At 41.5% G+C, this 20,727-nt stretch overlaps 2 protein-coding genes across 2 annotated transcripts; one reads left to right on the top strand and one right to left on the bottom strand.

The window, feature by feature from the left end:
- Nucleotides 1–8,485: 8,485 nt before the first annotated feature.
- LOC112912450 (zinc finger X-linked protein ZXDB) lies at nucleotides 8,486–13,982 on the bottom strand. The gene has a single exon (XM_025989149.2). It carries the CDS (start codon nucleotides 13,902–13,904, stop codon nucleotides 11,484–11,486), a length of 2,421 nt encoding a protein of 806 aa, XP_025844934.1. The 5' UTR covers nucleotides 13,905–13,982; the 3' UTR covers nucleotides 8,486–11,483.
- A 4,914-nt stretch (nucleotides 13,983–18,896) lies between these two features.
- Nucleotides 18,897–20,727, top strand: LOC140597527 (pleckstrin homology domain-containing family G member 3-like). Its single transcript, XM_072746358.1, has one exon. It carries the CDS (start codon nucleotides 18,912–18,914, stop codon nucleotides 20,088–20,090), a length of 1,179 nt encoding a protein of 392 aa, XP_072602459.1. The 5' UTR covers nucleotides 18,897–18,911; the 3' UTR covers nucleotides 20,091–20,727.

Raw genomic sequence — 20,727 nt, 5'->3', positions numbered from 1 at the left:
GCTCAGCAGTTGGGCAGCTGTCTTCAGCTCCAGTCTTGATCCTGGTATCAGGGATCAAGTCCCGCATCAGGCTCCTGCAAGGAGCCTGCTTCTCCCTCTGCCTGTGTCTTTGCCTCTCTTTGTGTGTCTCTCATGAATAAATAAATAAATCTTTTTTAAAAAAGGAAATAGAACAGGCTTTCCTAACACAGAGAAGAAGACAGAGACTTAAACAAAATGCAAAGATAGAGGAATTCATCCCAAGAGAGAAAGCTAAACCAAAAAAAAAAAATCATAGCCAAAACAGATATAACTAACATGACCAATGGAGATTTTAAAGCAACAATCATAAGGATATTCACCAGGCTTGAGAAAAGAATGGAAGATATCAGGGAGGCCCTTACCACAGATATAAAAGAGCTTAAGAAAAATCCAATCAGTCAGAAATGAAAAAAATGCAATAACTGAGATTTGAAACAGACTAGATGTATTGACCACAGGGTGGAAAAAGCAGAGGAACAAATAAGTAATGCAGAAGTTAGAATAATGGAAAATAACGAAGCAGAAGAAAAGAGAAAGAATTATGGACCACAAAAATAAACTTAGGGAACTCAGTGACTCCATTAAACATATAACATTCATATCATTGGAATCCTAGAAGAGGGAGGGAAAGAAGGGTAGAAGGTTTATTTGAGGAAATAATAGCTAAAAACTTCCCTAATCTGGGGAAGGGGAAAAAAGACATCTAAGTTCAAGAGGCATAAAGAATTCCAATAAAATTTTTTAAAAAGCAGGCCAACAAAAAGACATATTGTAATTAAATTTATAAAATACGGTGATAATGAAAAAATTCTAAAAGCACCAAATCTAGGAAGTCCCAAATTACAAGGGAAGACCCATAATGCTAGTTGTAGATCTCTCCACAGAAACTTGGCAAACCAAAGGGAGTGGCATGATATATTCAATGCACTAAATGGGGAAAAAAATCTCCCCTACAAGGCTATTCAGAAGAGAAGGAGAGTTTCCCAGACAAACAAAACCTAAAGGAGTTCATGACCACTAAAGCAGCCTTGCAAGAAATATTAAAGGGGGACTCTTTGATTAGGAAAAAAAGACCAAAAGAAACAAAGACTGGAAAGGAACTGAGAAAATCTCTAGATATAATGACAAAAGAAGCAATAAAATGGCCCTAAATACACAACTATCAAAAATTACTCTGAATGTAAATGGACTAAACACTCTAATCAAAAGACATAAGGTATCAGAATGGATAAATAAGCAAGATACATCTATACGTTGCCTACAAGAGACTCATTTTAGACCTAAAGACACCTGCAGATTGAAAGTGAGAGGATAGAGAAACATTTAACATATAGGTGGATATCAATAGAAAGCCCAAGTAGCAATACTTATGCCAGACAAACTATATTTTAAACCAAAGACTGTAATAAGACATGAATAAGGACACTATATCATAATAAAGGGGACACTTCAACAAGAAGATGTAACAAGTATAAATATTTATGCCCCCAACTTGAGAGCAATAAATATAGAAAACAATAACAAACATAAAGAAACTCATGGACAATAATACAGTAATACTAGGTGACTTTAATACCCCACTTACAGCAATGGACAGATCATCTAAGCAGAAAATCAACAAGGAAATAATGGCTTTCAATGACACACTGGACCAGACGGACAGATATATTCAGAACATTTCATCTTAAAGCAGTAGAATACACATTCTTTACAAGTGCATATGACACTATCTCCAGAATAGATCACATACTAGGCCACAAATCAGGCTTCAACAAGTACAAAAAGATGGAGATCATACCATGCATATTTTCTGACCACAATGCAATGAAATTAGAAGTCAATCACAAGAAAGAGATCGGGAAGACCACAAATATACAGAGGTTAAACAATATGCTACTAAACAATGAATGGGTCAACCAAAATATCAAAGAAGAGAGAATATTATGAAAAATTATATGCCAAGAAATTGAACAACCTGAAAGAAATGGATAAAGTCCTATACACATATAAACTACCAAAACCAAATCAGGAAGAAATAGAATACTTGAACAGACTAAAACTCAGCAAAGAAATTGAATCAATGGGGGATCCCTGGGTGGCTCAGCAGTTTGGCACCTGCCTTCAACCCAGGGCGTAATCCTGGAGTCCCAGGATCAAGTCCCACATAGGGGCTCCCTGCACAGAGCCTGTTTGTGTCTGCCTATCTCTCTCTCCCTCTCTGTGTCTCTCATGAATAAATAAATAAAATCTTTTAAAAATTGAATCAGTAATTAAAAATCTCCTAACAAACAAAAGTCCAGGGCCAGATGGTTTTGCAGAGGAATTCTACCAAACATTTAAAGAATAATTAATACCTGTTCTTCTCAAACTATTCCAATAAATAGAAAAGGAAGGAAAACTTCCAAATTCATTCTTTGAGGTCACCATTACACTCATACCAAAACCAGATAAAGACTCCACTAAAAAAAGAACTATAGGCCAATATCCCTGATGAATATGGATGAAAAAATTCTCAACAAAATACTAGCAAACCCAATCCAACAGTACATTAAAAGAATCATTCACCATGATCAAAGTGAGATTTATTCCTGGGCTGCAAGGGTAGTTAAGCTTCACAAATCACAACGTGATACACCACATTAATAAAATAAAGGATAAGAACCCTATGATTCTCTCAGTTGATGCATAAAAAGCATTTGACACAACATCCATTCTTTCTTTAAGATTTATTTATTGGGGGGATCCCTGGGTGGCTCAGCAGTTTAGCGCCTGCTTTTGGCCCAGGGGCGCGATCCTGGAGTCCCGGGATCGAGTCCCACATCGGGCTCCCGGCATGAAGCTTGCTTCTCCCTCCTCCTGTGTCTCTGCCTCTCTCTCTTTCTCTCTCTATCATAAATAAATAAATAAACCTTTGAAAAAAAATATTTATTTATTGGGACACCTGGGTAGCTTAGCAGTTGAGTGTCTGCCTTTGGTTCAGGGTATGATCCCAGAGTCCTGGGATCAAGTCCTGAATCAGGCTCTGCATGGAGTCTGCTTCTCTCTCTTCCTATGTCTCTGCCTCTCTCTGTGTCTCTCATGAATAAATACATAATTCTTTTTTTTAAAAAAAGATTTTATTTATTCATTTATTTGAGAGAGAGTGCACAAGTGGGGGGAGGAGCAGAGGAAGAGGGAGAGAGAGAATCTCAAGCAGACACCCTACTGCAAAGCCAACTGTGGGGCTCAATTTCAAGACTCTGAGATCATGAGCTAAGCCAAAATCAAGAGTCAGCTGCTTAACTGACTGGACCACCCAGGTGCTCCCAGCATCCATTCTTTATAAAAACTCTCACAAGGTAGGGATAGAGATATCATACCTCAACATTAAAAAGGCCACAAATGTAAAACCCACAGCTAATATCATTCTCAGTGGAGAAACACTGAGAGTTTTTCCTCTCTGGTCAGGAACAAGACAGGGATATTCACTCTCACCACTGTTATTTAACATAGTACTGGAAGTCCTAGCTTCAGCAATAAGAAACAAAACAACAGCAACAAGAAAATAAAAGCATTCAAATTGGCAAGGAAGAATTCAAACTTTGACTACTTGTGATGACATGATACTCTACACAAAAAAAGCAAGACTCCACCAAAAAGCTTACTAGAGGGACGCCTGGGTGGCTTAGCGGTTGAGCAGTTGAGCCTTTGTCTCAGGGTGTGATCCTGGATTTCCGGGATCGCGTCCCACATTGGGCTCCCTGCATGGAGCCTGCTTCTCCCTCTGCCTGTGTCTCTGCCTTTATCTCTCTGTCTCTCATGAATAAATAAATAAAATCTTTTAAAAAAAACTTACTAGAACTGAAACATGAATTCAGTAAAGTCGCCTGATGCAAAATCAACGGAGAGAAATCATTTGCATTTCTATACACCAATAATGAAGCAGCAGAAATCAGGGAATTGATCCCATTTACAATTGCACAAAAATATCATAGTACATCTAGGAATAAACTACCCAAAGACGTAAAAGATCTGTACTCTGAAAACTATAGAACACTTATGAAAGAAATTGAAGATGACACAAAGAATTGGAAAAATATTCCATGCTTATGAATTGGAAGAACAGATATTGCTAAAATGTCTATATTACCCAAAGGAATGTACACATCCAATACAACCCCTATCAAACTACTAGCAGCATGTTTCAGAGCTAGAACAAACAATCCTAAAATTTGTATGGAACCACCCAAGGCCCTGGGTAGCCCAAGCAATCTAGAAAATGATTAGATGCAGAGAAAGGGGAACCCTCTTACACTGTTGGCAGGAATGCAAACTGATGCATCCACTCTGGAAAACAGTATAGAAATTTCTCGAAAATTTTTAAATGACCTAATATTTTATTTGATGTTTTTTAAAATAGAATTCTCTGAGGCACCTGGGTGGCTCAGTTAGTTAAGCTTTTGTCTTTGGCTCAGGTCATGACCTCGGTGTCCTGGAATCAAGCCCTACGTTGGGCTCCAGGCTCAGTGAAGAGCCTGCTTCTCCCTCTCCCCAATCCCTGGCTTGTGCTCTTGCTAGCTCTCTTTCAAAATATGAATAAGATATTTTAAAAATTCTCTATGTTCTTACAGCCTATAAGATTATATTCATAGGCCATCTTAATAAATATAAATGGATAATTTAAAATTATAAAATCAACTGTCTTTTTTTCTATAAAGTTGATCTTAGCTACAAGATTCACTGAATGTCTTACTCAAATTTTTCCAAGAGCTCTATCACTCATCTGTAAATGGAGGGAAGCCTGCCTGTCTCCATTTTCAAAGTTCCAAATGTTCTAAGACTATAAGTCTAAATATTTATTTTAACAGAGTTCTAATTTTTACTGCTTGCAGCATACAAAATGAGACAAACCCAAATAATGTGGAAAAATATGCTCCACATAAAAGAAAATTTGATTTAGAAAAAAATTAAATATTGGCATTCATTTTTTTCTATTATCATTAATGCATGAATCTGAATTATTGTCAAAATTATAACAAAATAATTAATAATAATTAGTTCCCAGAAACCACAACTTATGTGAATTTAAGGTGACATGTTAAATCTTACTAGAAATAGCAAGTGCTAAACTTTGACTTCAGTAAATGTTAACTAACTAATGCAGCCACTTTGGACAGAAAAGAACTCATTGTGGCATCAACTAAAATCTGAAATAGCTTGATATGAACTGCTGCTACTCTACTTACTGGAATTTCCACTAGGGTTTTCCTGGCCAATGTTCAAGCAGACATGTGGCCAGTTTCCTTCTGTCAGTGAGCCAAATCTCACCCTGAAGTTATCTTCCCACTCTATATTATAAACAGAAGAGGGAGGTTAGTCTTGTTTAAAATAAATGACATTCTTTTGCAATTATGCTATAAGTAAAATGTCTGACATTTAAATCCTGCTTGTTTTTGTTACTTTTTTGTGTGAATGTTTTACATCTCGAACACTTAAGTTGCTTATGATTAAAGAAAACTTTGCTATTCTGGAATAGACTGAAAGTGTTAAGCTACTGTTTTACCTAGAAATCAAAATGGTTATTTACTGAACAACCCTCCACACACACACACACACACACACACACACACACACACACATCCTAGGGTACTGGTGAACTTTTAAGTTCCCTCATGTTTAGGTCTCAGCATCAAATGTTACATGAAATTAATTACTCTTTCCTTCCAGCTAGTGTGACTATATAATAAAATTGCTTTCAATATAATGTGCCTATTATTCCAGAAAATTAAATTTTGCCCTCATTAGTATAATAAGAAAATAAATTTCACAAGCAAAAGTGTAGGCTTTAATTGTTTCATTCATAATAAGAGAAAGGAAAGTATAAAATCTCTAGAGTCACTTCTAACATATCTCAAGTCAAAGATTAGGTATGGAGCCTGCTTTAAGATTTTCTCTCTCTCTCTGCCTCTCACTTCTACCTCTAAAAAATAAATAAAAATTAAAAAATAAACTGGCAAAATTAATTTTAATATTACATTTTCTTTAAGCAAATATATTTAAAATAAAATGTCTCACTACAAAAAAGAAATATATGAGGTGATGGATGTGTTAATTAACTAGATGGTGGAAATCCTTTCACAATGTATACATATCACCACAATGTACATTTTAAACATCTCACAACTTTGTCAATTATACTTCAATAAAGCTGAATAAATTCAAATATTATCCAATGTGTAATCAATATACACATACTCCTTAAATACTTTAATGTTTTAAACCAAGCCTTCAAAATCAGGTTTGTATTTTACAGCACATCTTAATTCAGACATAAAATTGTCAATGATTGGGGATCCCTGGGTGGCGCAGCGGTTTGGCGCTTGCCTTTGGCCCAGGGAGCGATCCTGGAGACCCGGGATCAAATCCCACGTCGGGCTCCCGGTGCATGGAGCCTGCTTATCCCTCTGCCTGTGTCTCTGCCTCTATCTCTCTCTCTCTATCATAAATAAATAAATTAATTAAAAAAATTGTCAATGATTAAAGGGAAATTTAATACTACTAAAATAAAATATTTAACAGGAAACAATTTTAAACTGTTTTTAAATTTAAATTTATTAAATTAAAAATAGTCTCTCAGTCATAGTAGCCACATTTTAAATGCTCAATGGCCACATATGACTAGTAGTTGCCATATTAATTAGTACAGATCTAGATCATTCATGACAAGATGAGGAGGACTCTGGTAATTCAAAGGGAAGTAAAAATAAATAGAACTATATAGATAGTTCTGAGCATGCCTTAAGGAACCAAGAAAGAGGAAGTGGCCCTCTGTCATTGTCTAGAATGTAGATAAACCACAATGTGGATAGTTTATGCAGGGATACCTATGATTTATCAATTAGCATTTAACTAAACACCATCTTTACATACTTCTGAAAAGACCCTTACTTCCCTCAATTAGTAAAAATGTGATTATTACAGTCCCCAAGAATACCTGAGTTATCATTTCTGATTTTGCTAACTCTCTTTTTGTTACCTATCTATGTATCTATGTATCTATCATCATCTATCTCCCTAAAGAGGCACTAAGTACTATACCTTCTTCAATTTGAAAACATCTTTAGTATTGGTTCCTTCCTTTCACTTCCTACTGACACCACTCTAGTCCAGGCTTCATCATATCACGCCTGAATGGCTATAAAAGTATTTTCACTGATTCTTCTATTCCAATCTCTCTCATCTAATTCATACAGCACCTCCATTACATTAACCTAAGACATCATTTCCATGATCTGACTCCTCTACTAAAACATGTTCACAGGCTTTCATCTGTGCCTAGAATAAATTCCTCATTGTTCTTATTGTGTGTGTGGGGGGGGGGAGGGTTGTGGTGTGTGTGTGTGTGTGTGTGTGTGTGTGTGTGTGTTTACCTTTCTGTCATTTTGGTACCAAGTTAAACTTTGCCCATTTCTGTCCTCCAATTCTTTAACAAATGTTTTTCTCTCTTCTCCTGTCAAATGTGATCTCCTTAAAGGTCAGAGTTGCATATTATCCTTATCATATAACCCTCACTATGTTATGCTGTATTTGTACAATGATGCTTAATAAGTATTTGTTAATTTGAAATAAATACACTGGAAACTCCAGCTGACAAATTGCCTTCTTATATGTTTCCTGGATAAGAACATAAAGAGTTTAGGTCACAGAGACAAATAAACTTCATAATCTATGCATGTTTGACTCCCATTACTCAATCATTATATTTATTATACTAATTTTTAAAAATGCCAATGCCAATATATATTTTAATTTACAACCTACATCATCAACAGAGCCCCCCAGAAACAGACTTTTTTCTAAAGAATTTATTTATTTATTTATGATAGACACACACACACAGAGGCAGAGACACAGGCAGGAAGAGAAGCAGGCTCCATACAGGGAGCCCGACTTGGGACTCCATCCTGGGTCTCCAGGATCAGACCCTGGGCTGAAGGTGGCGCTAAACTGCTGAGCCACCCAGGCTGCCCCCAGACTTTTTTTAAAGCCATCATGTTGCTGTGTTTTCAACTGACAGGTTTTGTCTATTAATTTTTGGGGGCAGTATTTTTTGGCAAGATTTTTTAATAAACCAAAGACTGAGGAGAAAAAAGAAAGGAAATAGGATTAAATTAAAACATGTGTCATTATTTAAAAGAGTAATGGCAACTTTATGTCACCACCACCAAAAATTAGACTTCTTACTTTGAACATATAAAGAGGTACACCATTTTTCTAGAATATGGTATTAAAAGAGAAATCACTTGAACAAATTTCTTCAATGAAACTCTGAGCCCATGGACAAATCAAAGCTTTTATTTTTGATAAAAGCAACATTTGTCCTTTGAAAATTTCAGCAATAAGTAAGAAAAAATATATTTTATGATTTTTTTAGTGGGAGAAAGTTGGTTTAAGGAATAAAAAATAAAGTCAGAGTATTAAATTCTTGTGGTGTTTAAATAATTTATTTGATGTTTGCTACTTGTGCATTCATTTCCATTCTTAACACACATATTTTCTGGACATGAAAAATAGGGATCTATTTAAGAGATCTTAATGAATGACAATATTTTTGAAATGCACTTTATAAATACAAATATTTCAAAGCAAAGGGAGAAAACAGTTGAATGAGTAGACAATAAAATTCTGAGTATTTTTGATTTACAGAAGTATGCCTACCGCTTTCACTAAATGAATACAATCACTTAAAAAAATATATGTGTGTATACCCACACACAGTACAGAAACATTTCAAAGTGGCAAGTTTTTAGTGCACTGCCAAAGTGCTACAATAATTGTCATCCATAGACATTCACGTGCAAACACTACTGACTAGTTCACTAGAGCAAATAAGAGTATTAGTTAGCCAAACTCTGTAGCAAAAACTTTTAAAAAATGAAAATAATGAAACAGAAATCTACTTCTCATCTGAACAATGTAGAAAATAATCTTATCATCTGAGTCATTTATCAGTGTGTATGATGAGTAAATGGGCAAGAAAAGATCTATCCATCAAAAAATTTTAAAAAGAAAGGAATGGCAAAGACTGGAATGCACAAGGGAGTGGAGAGAGGAGAAAGTTAAGCACAAAGTAACAGAAATCAATTACAGTGGAAAACAGCAGCTAGTTTTGACACTGAAATGAATCATGGAAGTTGGATAAGTGGAAAAGGAGAGGCAAAGATAATTTATCTTGTGTTAAGCTATATATAGAACTGTCAGTCACCATTTAGAATGTAAGTTGGCTTTGTCAAAACTACCACACAGGGTTGTTCTGAACAACAAATAAGATACCAGTAGTGAAGAAGTTCCACAAAATTCAAAAGCTGCCCTCATATATAAGACAGTTTATACAATATTCAGATTCATTCTATCCTTCCAACTCTGAGAAAATGGAAACAATGAGTTCTCCAGACCACAGAAAGGAGAAAACCTCTGCTTCATTATCAGAGCTTCACACAATAGCAGGCTCGGCTCCGTAGTCACAGCAAAGTCTGACTTTGTAAGCAGAGCAGATATGGTGATAAACTGATCTAAGGGAAATGGTTGCAAATATACCTTTGAGCAATGTCTCTACTCCTGGCATTTCCCCACAGAAATTCCTGGAAGGAGGGAGGATTATTTAGTGGAGAAAATATAGAGATTCCGTATCATACCTCACTCTAACCCTAACAAAACTCATTGCCTAAACATTGAATGGGGTTAAATTATCTCAATTTCTCCCTTACAGCAGAAAGGCCTGAGAGGGTAAAAAATATATATATATATAAATTCATCAAAATATGCCAAAGCACATAATACTTTTTTAAAAAGATTTATTTATTTATTCATTCAGAGAGAGTGAAGAGAGAGGCAGAGACACAGGCAGAGGGAGAAGCAGGCTCCATGCAGGAAGCCGGATGTGGGACTTGATCCTCAGTCTCCAGGATCACACCAGAGGCTGCAGGCGGCGCTAAACCGCTGCGCCACTGGGGCTGCCCCGCATAATACTTTTCCTTACATATTAAAAACTGGAAAAGAAGAAAAGTCTAACGTGTGTTAGCTATGTGTGTGCATTGACATGATCATATAACAGCTGGGAAACTCAGGCTTAGCGAGACTAATTTATTCAGGCCATTTATCCCTTACAAATTTGACCCTGGGTTTGTTCCATGTCAAAATTCTGGCTGGCAACTTCAACAAAAACAAATCCTGCCCCCATTACAAAAGGTCAGGAAGATAAATGGCAAAAACAGCCAACATATTTTTGTTATCTTTTTTCTTGTTAATTCTACCATTATTTAAGAAAATATTCTGGCATTGAATAATACTTCAGTTAAACTTTTATAAATGCCTTAAACAACATTTCCTCCTCCACTAATAGTAATTCTACAAGAACAATCCATGATATCAGAAACACAAGTAATCATCAATAAATGCATTTATCAAGCAGCATCTGCAAATATAACAAAAAGAGAGAACCAGACACTATGTACCACCTGATTAAAAGAACACATCATGAACTAAGAAACATTCCTGCCCCAAAAATTGTATTTTCAATCTGAGGAAGTCTCTAGATCCAACTACTAAATAAAGGAAACAAAGGGTAAAGGAAGTTCACACCAAAAGGATGTAATGACAAAAACTTAAGATTGTGGCAAATGCTACATTGAAACAACCTAGTTCTTCAACACATAAAAGTGCAAAGAAAGAATCAAGGAGGAAACAGATTAAAAAGACCATTAAGAGCTTTATTGGAATTCTATATTAAAAATATTAAAAATAAATAGCATTTATGAAACAATTCCAAATTGAAAGCTGACTAGATATTTACTGGTATTAAGGAATTACAGTTAACTTTAAGTATGATAATGAAATCATAATTTTTCCAAAAGAGCCCATACATTATATAACTATATATGGAATAATAATTGAAATGATGTACTGTATGGTATTTATTCCAAAATACCTCCTGAAAAGGGTTAGAGATAAGGTAAACAAAATTATTTGCGAATTAATAAAAGTTAAAGTTGGGTGCTAAGGGCATGGCTGTTCATTACACCATTATGTATGTTTTGGGAAAAAAGCACATGCAACACAAGCACTAAAAATTGTCCTTATTTTTTCCAAGGAAATAAACTTATCAAGGAATCACAGAGATGAAAAGACCTTAGAAACAATCAATTCAAACCACCTCATTTTATAAATAAGGAAATTAAGGCTCAGATAGATTAAGTGACTTGCTCAGGGTCACACAACTCGACAGTTCCAGAGTCAAGGTCACACAACTCGACAGTTCCAGAGTGAAGATCATAATTTAAATCTCCAGACTTGTAGCCCAGGGCTTTGTTCTTTTTCAAACCTATAAGAAATGACTACTGGATTTAAACATTTAGTCCAGAATATCCTTAAAATGGAGTGTAATTCACAAGAATAAGCCACGTGGCAAGGAATTAATAGTTAGTTCATACCAAAAATGAGCTGCCAGTCACCGTGATAAGATCTGTTTCTTTCTGAGAACCATGGTTTCCTGCTGCACTGGAGAATCCAAACTGGGTCTCTTCCTCCTGTCCAAAGAAGTCAGAGTCAGGATGTACATTCCATTCTGCTTTGGTTGGCGTCAGTAGTTCTGAGACACTGTTTTCACAAAGGGTGCTTGAAGGAGTCAGAGCATCTGTGTCCACTGTAAGCTTACTGCTGGGGGTCAAAGCCTGGGGCTCTTGACTCGAGTTTTTCATAGCCAAAGAGCCCAGAGATACCAATGGCCCCACACTTAGACTTGAGACATCATCCATATCTAAGGGACTCTGCTGAAAACCAGAGGCTGTCGTTCCAAAAAAGAGAGAGGTATCCAGACTCTGAGGAAGGTCACTGATGGCCATCAAGGCCCGAGGGTCCACAGCCTGCCCTAATGAATTATTATTATTATTAGCAGGGAGGCTCCCTGCCAGAGTTGAACTCACAGAAGCCACATCAATAGTCAAGATTCCAGAGTTTGCCAATGCTGTGTCCAGCACTGCAGCGGAGCTACTGCCAGGCACATCAGAGGAGAGAGATACTAGTTCTGCATCACTGAGGTCATTCTGTCCCTGGCTGGTAAGTTCACTGCTGGGCGTAAGAGAATTTGCAGCTTCTAGCTGAGCTAAGAGATCCTGGCCAAGGTTGTGCCTTTTGGCCAAGTGGGTCTTCATGCTGTGCTTGGATGTGAAGAGCTTATTACAAGTAGAGACTGGGCAGCGGCTTTTCCAGGTGTCCACGTCCTGCAAGTGTTTCTTGGAGTGAATGTAGAGACTACTGCGAGCAGAGAACCTGGCACAGCAGCCTTCCACAGGGCACACAAAAGGCTTTGTGCCCAGGTGGGTTATGCTGTGGCCTTTCAGATGCTCAGCCCTTGTGAAAGATTTCCCACAGCCTTCCACAGGGCACATGAACCTCCGGTCATCCTCGTGCTTCCTTTTGTGCCTCAAGAGTTTGGACATGCTGGTGAAGTTCCAGCCACAGCCGTCAAAGTCACAAAGGAAAGGTCTCTCACCTGTGTGGCTCCGCAGGTGAATTTTCAGGCGACAAGCCTTGTCGTACTGTTTGCTACAGCCTGGAAAAGAGCAGGAAAAGAGTTCCTGTTCCCTGAAATGGGCACGGTTATGGGAAAACAGGGCACTCACTGTGATAAACGTCTTCTTGCAGCCGGAAAATGCGCACTGGTATGGCCTCTCAGGTTCGAAATGGCTGCGCTGGTGGGCGCTGAGTTTGGCCTGAGTGGGGAAGCTCTCCTCGCACACCTCGCATTTGAACGAGTTCTCCTGCTCATGGCCCTTCATGTGCGCCTTGAGGTTATACACCGTGGTGAAGCTCTTGCCACAGCCCTCCGCAGGGCAACCAAAGGGCCGCAGTTTGTCGTGCGACTGCAGGTGCCTCTTGAGCTTGTAGGAGGTGGTGAAAGTCCATCCACAGCCGCCCAGGGGGCACTTGAAGGGCCGTTGGCCCTGGCTGCTGCTGTGAGTCAGCAGGTGCACCTTCAGCTGGTGCTTCTTGGCAAAGGTCTGTCCGCACTGCGCCTCGGGACACAGGTACAGCACCACGCCCGGGCCCGGGCCCAGCGGCCTGCGGGGACTCTCGGCTGCGGCCCGGCCCTCTGCCTCCTCCTCAGGCGCTGGGGCCGGCGCCGGTTCAGCCGGCTCGGCCAGCAGGAGGTCGGGCGGCAGCTCAGGGCAGTCGTTGGGCTGCGCGGCGTGCGGGACCCCCGCTTGCGGAGCCATCAGACCCCCAGGCTGAGGGGCAGGCGCGACCTCAGGCTCCCAGGCTGGCGGCGGGGGTGTGGCCAGGGTGAGGACACCGTTCTCGAAGCGCAAGAGTAGGTTTTGGTTGTGAATGGTGACGGTGCCCGTGAAGGCCGCGGCGGGTGCCAGACTTGGGGCGGGGATCGGGTTCTGGGCCGGGGCTGGGGCGGGGACTGCAGACAGGCAGCGGGGGCCTAGCGCCTGGCGGCCCGCGGGATTCGCGCCACTCTCACCCTGCTGCAGCTGTGGGACCGACTCGGCCTCCTCCCTCCATACAGGCCCTGCGGCCTGGCCATCGCCCGCGGTCTCCACATCGCCACCCACCGGGTCCAGCAGCACCAGGAAGAAGTCATCGCTGTCGCCGCCACTAGCATAATCCGACCTGGGCGCCAACGGGCTCAGGCCCGGGCCCCGTGAGGCCGCGCGGGCCTCCTCGCGCCGCCTCCCGGACCCGCCATCTTGGGGGCCCCGGAGCAGCAGGAGGCGGCGCGCGGGGACCTGGCCAGCCCGCGGGTCAGGGCCGCCGTGGAACCGGCTGCCGCCCGCGGGGCTGCCAGCACCACCGCTCTGTCGTGTCCCTCGAGGCGGGAGCAGCCTTGGGCTTTCCATCTCCGAGGCGGTGAGGCTCGGCTGGAACCAGAGCCGCGGAGGAGGCGCGACCCCGCCCCCTGCCGCGGGCCCGAACACGTTCCTGAAAGGAAAAAAAAAAAATGTGCAATGCGCAGAAACTGGCCCTATCAGATATTAAAACGTGTTTAACGACACAGTGATTTAAATATTCTGGTACTGGATCTCTGGAACAGAATAGAAAGCCCAGAGGCAGAGCCTCGTATGCACAAGTAAGTTCTACATCCAGTATTTGTAGGAAATCAAGGATGTCTTCCCAGATGGTGGGGAAATGAAAGTTCATTCGGTACATTTAACCTAGCAATCTATCTGCTAAATGCAACTTAAATCTCTGTGTCATTATATATACCAAAATAAACACTCCCACTCCCTCCCAGTGCTAAGTATGGTGCTTTTAAAAAAATTGTTTGCTGGTTGGCTGCCTGGCTGGCTGGCTGGATTTATCAATCCAGTGAGAGAAAATTCCTGGAACAATAACACTTTGTGTCAACATCAAAGTACCATAATGCTAGCAAATGCTAATGAAAATGATGTCCTTTTCTTTTTTATTTATTTATTTATTTTTTTTTTTCTGGATAGCTTCCATATCCAGAACTGTCTTGAAAAAGGTCCTCAGGAAAATTTGTCTTACAGTTCGTTTTTTTGGCTTGCTGATGCAGAAATTAGAATGAGTAAGAGGTGAGGCCAAAACAGATTGCCACTGTTCAGCCTAGAAGTGCAAAGCTTGGAAGATGAAACAATTTATACTGAATCCTGGAAAACCCAACCCACTCCTGGGTCCTTCCAAGACAGTGCCCAACCTAAACCAACTCTTTGCCATTACATCATGGTAAATCTCATGTCCAATCCCACAGCATTCCTCAGAACATTCCTCAGTTAATGATAGATTCTCCAGCACATGGAGGTCTCTGGACAGAGTACCAGTTAAACGTGGTAAGATTAAACCCTAAGTCACTGTGATGGACTCTACTGAGAAAAATGCACATATGACCATGTTCAATAGTCCTGGTGTACCTGCTTGCATTTCAGCGTGGTGGCCCAATCTCATTGTAATGGATTTGGCCTGTGATGCCTTACTGATTGTATTAATGATGAGGATGATTTTCCGACTTGTCTGTCATCTGTGATTTGGGAAATGATATCAATAAATGGTGAAATATCTAGCAAGGGAAAGGCTTAGAGTGATGACTAAATTATTGGATACATATAGTTTAAATAATCCCCACTTCCCCCTTTTTAATGATAATGGACACTTGCTGATCTCTTGATAGGAAGAACAATTTTATTATCCCTAACATTTGAAACCTCGTCAAAATTTTTACTTCACATATTTTCCTTCTGTTACATTTTTAAAGGAAGCCATTTTTTAAATCTGAGATATAGAGGAGTGCATAAAACATATCTGCCAGATTTAGATAACTTATAAAAATAAAAACCTAATAAAGTCATTTTTGAAAAAGGCTCCTTGCTCAACTGGGAGACTGCTTCTGTCTCACTCTCTGCCCCTCTGTCCTGCTCATGTGCACTCTCACCATTTCTCACTCAAATGAATAAATAAAATCCTTAAAACAAAAACAAAACAAACAAAATAAAACAAGGAAAACAACCAAACACCCATGTATCTAGGATCAAGATCAAGAAACAGACCATTGCCAGCTTTCCTGGATACAGACAGTATTCCTCTCAATCACAACCCGTGCCCTTCCTTATAGATAAAGTTATTATCCCGACATTGCGATAATCATTTCAGTGCTTTCTTTATAGCTTTACCATTTTTTGTACACATTCCTAAATAATATAGTTTATACTAAGTTATATAAATTGAATTGCATGCTTCCTTTGATCGCTTGTTTCTCTCACACCGTATCATGTAATACATGTGATTTGATAGACTCATCCAAGTTGTTCAAGATAGTTGTAAATCCTTTATCCCCAATGTTGACTAGCATTCCAGTGTATAGTTTTAGTGAAGTGATTATGATATAATTATACAGTTCTACAGTGGATGGACACTAGAGTTGTTTCTAGATTTGTTTGTTTGTTTGTTTGTTTCTAGTTTTTAACTACTATGAACAATGTTGCAGTAAACATTCCTGGAAATTTCCCATGGAACACATGTGTAAAAGTCTCTTGGGTATACCTCCAAAACCACATTCACTTGGCTATAGGGTATGAATATCTTCAGCTTTTCTAGATGACGCCAAATTGGTTTCTGTAGTAGTGGTGCCAATTTACCATTTCACAAGTAGCATAGAGTTTTTGCTGCTAGACATCTTCACCTACATGTAAGATTGCCAAAACTTTTTTTTCCTTTTTTTCTTTTTTTTTTTTTACTATTACCGTTCAGCTTTGGCATATTCTTATGTTTATGAGCCTTTGGATTTTCTCTCCTGTGAAAGAACTGTTCAAGTTTAACTCTGTCAGCCATTCTTCTATTTTCCGTCTTCACTTACTCATTTATTGAGTTCTTTATGTATTTTAAATACTAGTCCTTCGATTATATGTTTGGCCAAAATATTCCCTTGCTCTGCTGCTTGCATTTTCACTTTCTTTATGCTATGCTTTGTGAACAGATGTTATACAGTCAAATTATCATTCTTTTCTTTATTATTAGTGCTTATCTGTTTAAGAAGTCTGTCCCTTCCTTGGGGCTGTGAACATATCCTCTATATTGTCTTCTAAAATAGTCATGGTTTTGTCTTTCACAGTTATGTGTTAATCCCCCCACAAGTGATGCTTTTGTATGGTGTTGAGTAGGTTTCTATTCCCCACCCACCCCTGCCTTTGGATATCTGATTGTCTCAGTGAACCACGTTTGAAAAGTCTGCTCTTTTCCAAATTATTTACAGCAACACATGTATCATAAATCACTATGTATTCTGGGGCTGAGAGAGAGTACTCAAGGATAGACCAATTTGGAGTGGGGAATCCCTTCTCCAAGGCTGGAATTCACACCTCATTGGAGAAAGTATAGGAGATACTGTTGGATGGCAGATAAATTTGCTGGTTTGTGGGAACTAGAGCTGGTTTTCAGAACCAGAGCTGGTCTACAGTTACAGGGTAAGCAGGACACAACCCTATGGAACACATCAATGTGGACAAGCCACAACTAGTGGCATTGTGTTTGGGCATGTAGTAGGAATAGGGATGCTGGTGGAGTTAGAGGCCTGGAGCTAAAAATGTCCTGCATGTAGAATCAGAAGGGCCTTGGTGTTGGGAGGGCTGTAGCACTGGGAGAACTAGAGAGGATAAACCTGTTGTTGGACAGAAGGTAAGGGGGGCAGAGTGGGGAGCAGTAGAGAAAGTAAGCAGAGAGAATCAGTGGGCAGGTGGTTTAGAGCACAGGATGTCTCTATGAAGAAAGTCATAGAAAGCTGATCGCCAGGCCACACCAGGATTGCACATTCAATGAGGACAGTTGTTCTCGTCTCCTGCCTGGGGCAGAGCACTGAGAATATCCTCATACCCATGCCTCTAAGAACCGGAAATAAGAGGGGAGGCATTTCCTTCAATCTCCCTCCAGTGTCTTCTACTGAGAAAATAGAACATTGTGTCACTTTGAAGGAGAGACACCTAAAAATTTTGTCTATTATCAGAAAGCATGTTTTGAAGGGTGAATTTAGAGTGGAGAAGCACTACATTAATAATTGGCTTCGTGTACTTTATCAGTTTAAGGGATTCACTTCTATTCTTAGTGTGCATGAATAGCAGACACCCTACCTGCCAGGGTTATTGTTAGCTCACCCAAGGAATAGTATCATCCTGTTATTTCTCTGGTAAATTAATGATTAAAGAAGTAGGACTGGCCACTGCAGAAGCCTTAATAGACTACTTAGGATTCTTGGTGGACCTAAGGTTCCCTGGCCTGAACTGAGTTTTGCTGCAAAACCCAGGCTCTGGCACAAAGGGTTATCATGAGGCTAGGGCAGAGAGCCTGTGAGCCCTGCATTCTAGTCCTACCCAGGGCTTGTCTGCTCCACCTGCAAGGAGATCCTTGGCATATGGTGAGATTGTCTCTCTCACTATAGTGTTGTCCTTGAGAATAGAGTACTTTATACCCTAAATGCTACTCTGCATTCCTGGCAGCCACACCTAACTAAACAGGAAGAAAAGATGCTTGGATTTCATTTAAAATCATGCCCAGCAGAGCCCCAGCCATGGAGGAGCAGGGCATAAGATTCCTTTGTTATACTTACAAAGCATATATAGTTACCATTTTTGGAAATGTGTGTGGTTTCTTTATACTTATCTCAACCGGTTTTAGGCTCTAAAGTGGACAAAAGTTGTTGGGAGAAAATGGCACATATTTTTGCCATTCATAAGTGGCAAGCGGTCCATTCTGTAGCAATTGGCTTGTAACTTATATTGAGAAGAGACATTTTCACTAAAACAAAACAAAACAAAACCTTTTTCTTTCTGTGGGCCTATATTTAATAGAATAAGATACCACTAGTCAGGAGGAAAATATTGTAAAAATTTCTCATTCTTGTACTCTTATACTGTCTTCCTAGTATTACCAGTGTATTAAGCATATTCACCTCTTGGGCTCAGAAACCACACAAAACAAATCAGCCCACACCTTTCTTTTCACACAGATGACTGAATTGGCTTCTTATTGCAGGCACCCTCAGACCTTGTACATGAGGACTTGTGTATGAACAGGGAGTTTGTCCTGTAAATGCTGTTTGGTCCTGCTGCCTGGTCCAGCTCTCATAACTGCCACTGTGGTAATGGTGAGATACAAATGTGAAATGTGAAACTTTTAAAGTTTGATACGGTGTTATATTAGTTTTAGCTGTAAAATATAGTGATTCAACAATTCCATACATTACCCATTGCTCATTAAGACAAGTGCACTCCCAAAAACAGACACATAGATCAATGGAACAGAATAGAGAACCCAGAAGTGGACCCTGAAATGTATGGTCATCTAATATTCGATAAAGGAGGAAAGACTATCCATTGGAAGAAAGACAGTCTCTTCAATAAATGGTGCTGGGAAAATTGGACATCCACATGCAGAAGTATGAAACTGGACCACTCTCTTTCAAGCCGCTCTTCATCCTGGAGGAGCAGGAGCTGGGGGCCATCACTGAGGAGTCAGCCACTGCTTCCCCTGAGAGTGCCTCCCCGACGGAGCGGCCCAGCCCGGCCCACCTGGCCCGGGAGCTGAAGGAGCTGGTCAAGGAGCTGAGCAGTGGGGTCCAGGGGGAGCTGGTGGCCCCGCTGCACCCCCGCATCGTACAGCTCTCCCATGTCATGGATGGCCACGTGAGTGAGCGAGTCAAGAATAAGGTCTACCAGCTGGCCCGCCAGTACAGCCTCCGGATCAAAAGCAAATCTGTGATGGCCAGGCCGCCCCTACAGTGGGGAAAGGTGGCTCCCACCGTTCCCTCCCTGCAGGAGGAGGCTGGAGCACCCTCGGGCGGCACAGGTAGGAGAAAGCCGGTGCTGTCCCTCCTCAGCCACCAGCAGACGGCGGCCCAGGAGCACAGCCCGCCCAAGCCCGGCTCGCCTCGGCATTTCCCCTTCAGCCCCACTGCTGCCAGCCCGAAGGCCAGCTCACCGGGGCCCCGGCCCTCCTCTCGGAGCCCCCTCAGCCCCTTTGACACTGAGACCTTCAGCTGGCCCGATGTCCGAGAGCTCTGCTCCAAGTACGCCTCCCACGACGAGGCCTTCCAGGCTGAGGGCAGCCGGCCCCGCGGCCCGCCCGTCAACTGGAGCCGCTCGGGGCCCGAGAACATGGTGGAGCCCCCTCCGGCGGGCAGGGTGGGCCGCTGCTGCAGTGTGGGCGCCAGGAGGGGCCAGGCGGGCCCAGAGGCCGCCCAGCCCCAGCTGCCCGGGATGCTGCCCCAAAGCAGGCCGGTTGAAGAGGAAGCCCTGTATGTCACAGCAGACCTCACCCTGGAGAACAACCAGCGGGTGATCGTCATGGAGAAGGGGCCCCTGCCCTGCCCCGCTGCGGGGCTGGAGGAGCGCAGTGGGCAGGGACCAAGCTCACCAGCAGCCACAATGAGACAGGGCCTGGATTTCCAGGAGACTGGAGTTTCCAGGAGCCCGGAGTACTGGCCAAAGGAAGAGGGTCCCAGGGACCCAGCGGACCCAGGCCAGCAGGGCAGAGTGAGAAACCTGAGGGAGAAGTTCCAGGCCTTGAACTCCATAGGATGACTCTGAGTCTTGGGAGGAGCCGTGTGGCAGGGGAACTCTGAGGAACCTTGGAGTGCTTGCCCACAAGCCTGCGCTCACCCTGCCCACGTGAGCCCCTGAGAGGATGCTCTGGGGTACTCAGCAAGTGTCTTCACCTGCTGGGAATGCCCTGGCGCTTCCCTGGGCTCATGGCGACTTCTGCAGGCCCTTCTTCCCACCGAGGCCAGTGTGGGCACTTCCCTCATATATAGTTCTTCTCTGGTAAGAAGCCAGATATTTAAGCTCTCCTCTTCCTGGTGAGAGCAAGCCATGCTCAGGCCTCCAGTGCTGGGCTGACCACTGCCAGGCTGAGGAGACGGGGGAAGGTGGCCTGGGGAGGCTTTGCTCTTTAATTGCGCCTTTTCTTAGGATCCAGGCAGGAGCAAGACCCATAATTTATTGCTTTCCATTCTGTGGTGTATTTGTGTGCACACGTGTTCCTGAGTGTGTGTTCTTCCGTTGTTGATTCCTCTCCTGTGAAGAATGTAATGGACTTGGTTCAGGTACTTTTGTAGATTGTCTTGCTGACTCTGTGGTTGTCGCTAATGTATATACATTTCATTATTTGCCAATGGTGCAATAACCGCTGCTGACCAACCAAAAAAAAAAAAAAAAAAAA

The sequence above is a fragment of the Vulpes vulpes genome, unplaced genomic scaffold (genome assembly GCF_048418805.1).
Source record: "Vulpes vulpes isolate BD-2025 unplaced genomic scaffold, VulVul3 u000000669, whole genome shotgun sequence".
NCBI classification, from domain to species: domain Eukaryota; kingdom Metazoa; phylum Chordata; class Mammalia; order Carnivora; family Canidae; genus Vulpes; species Vulpes vulpes.
The sequence above is the reverse complement of the archived record's forward strand: the minus strand, read 5'-3'. Positions and strand labels throughout refer to the sequence as shown.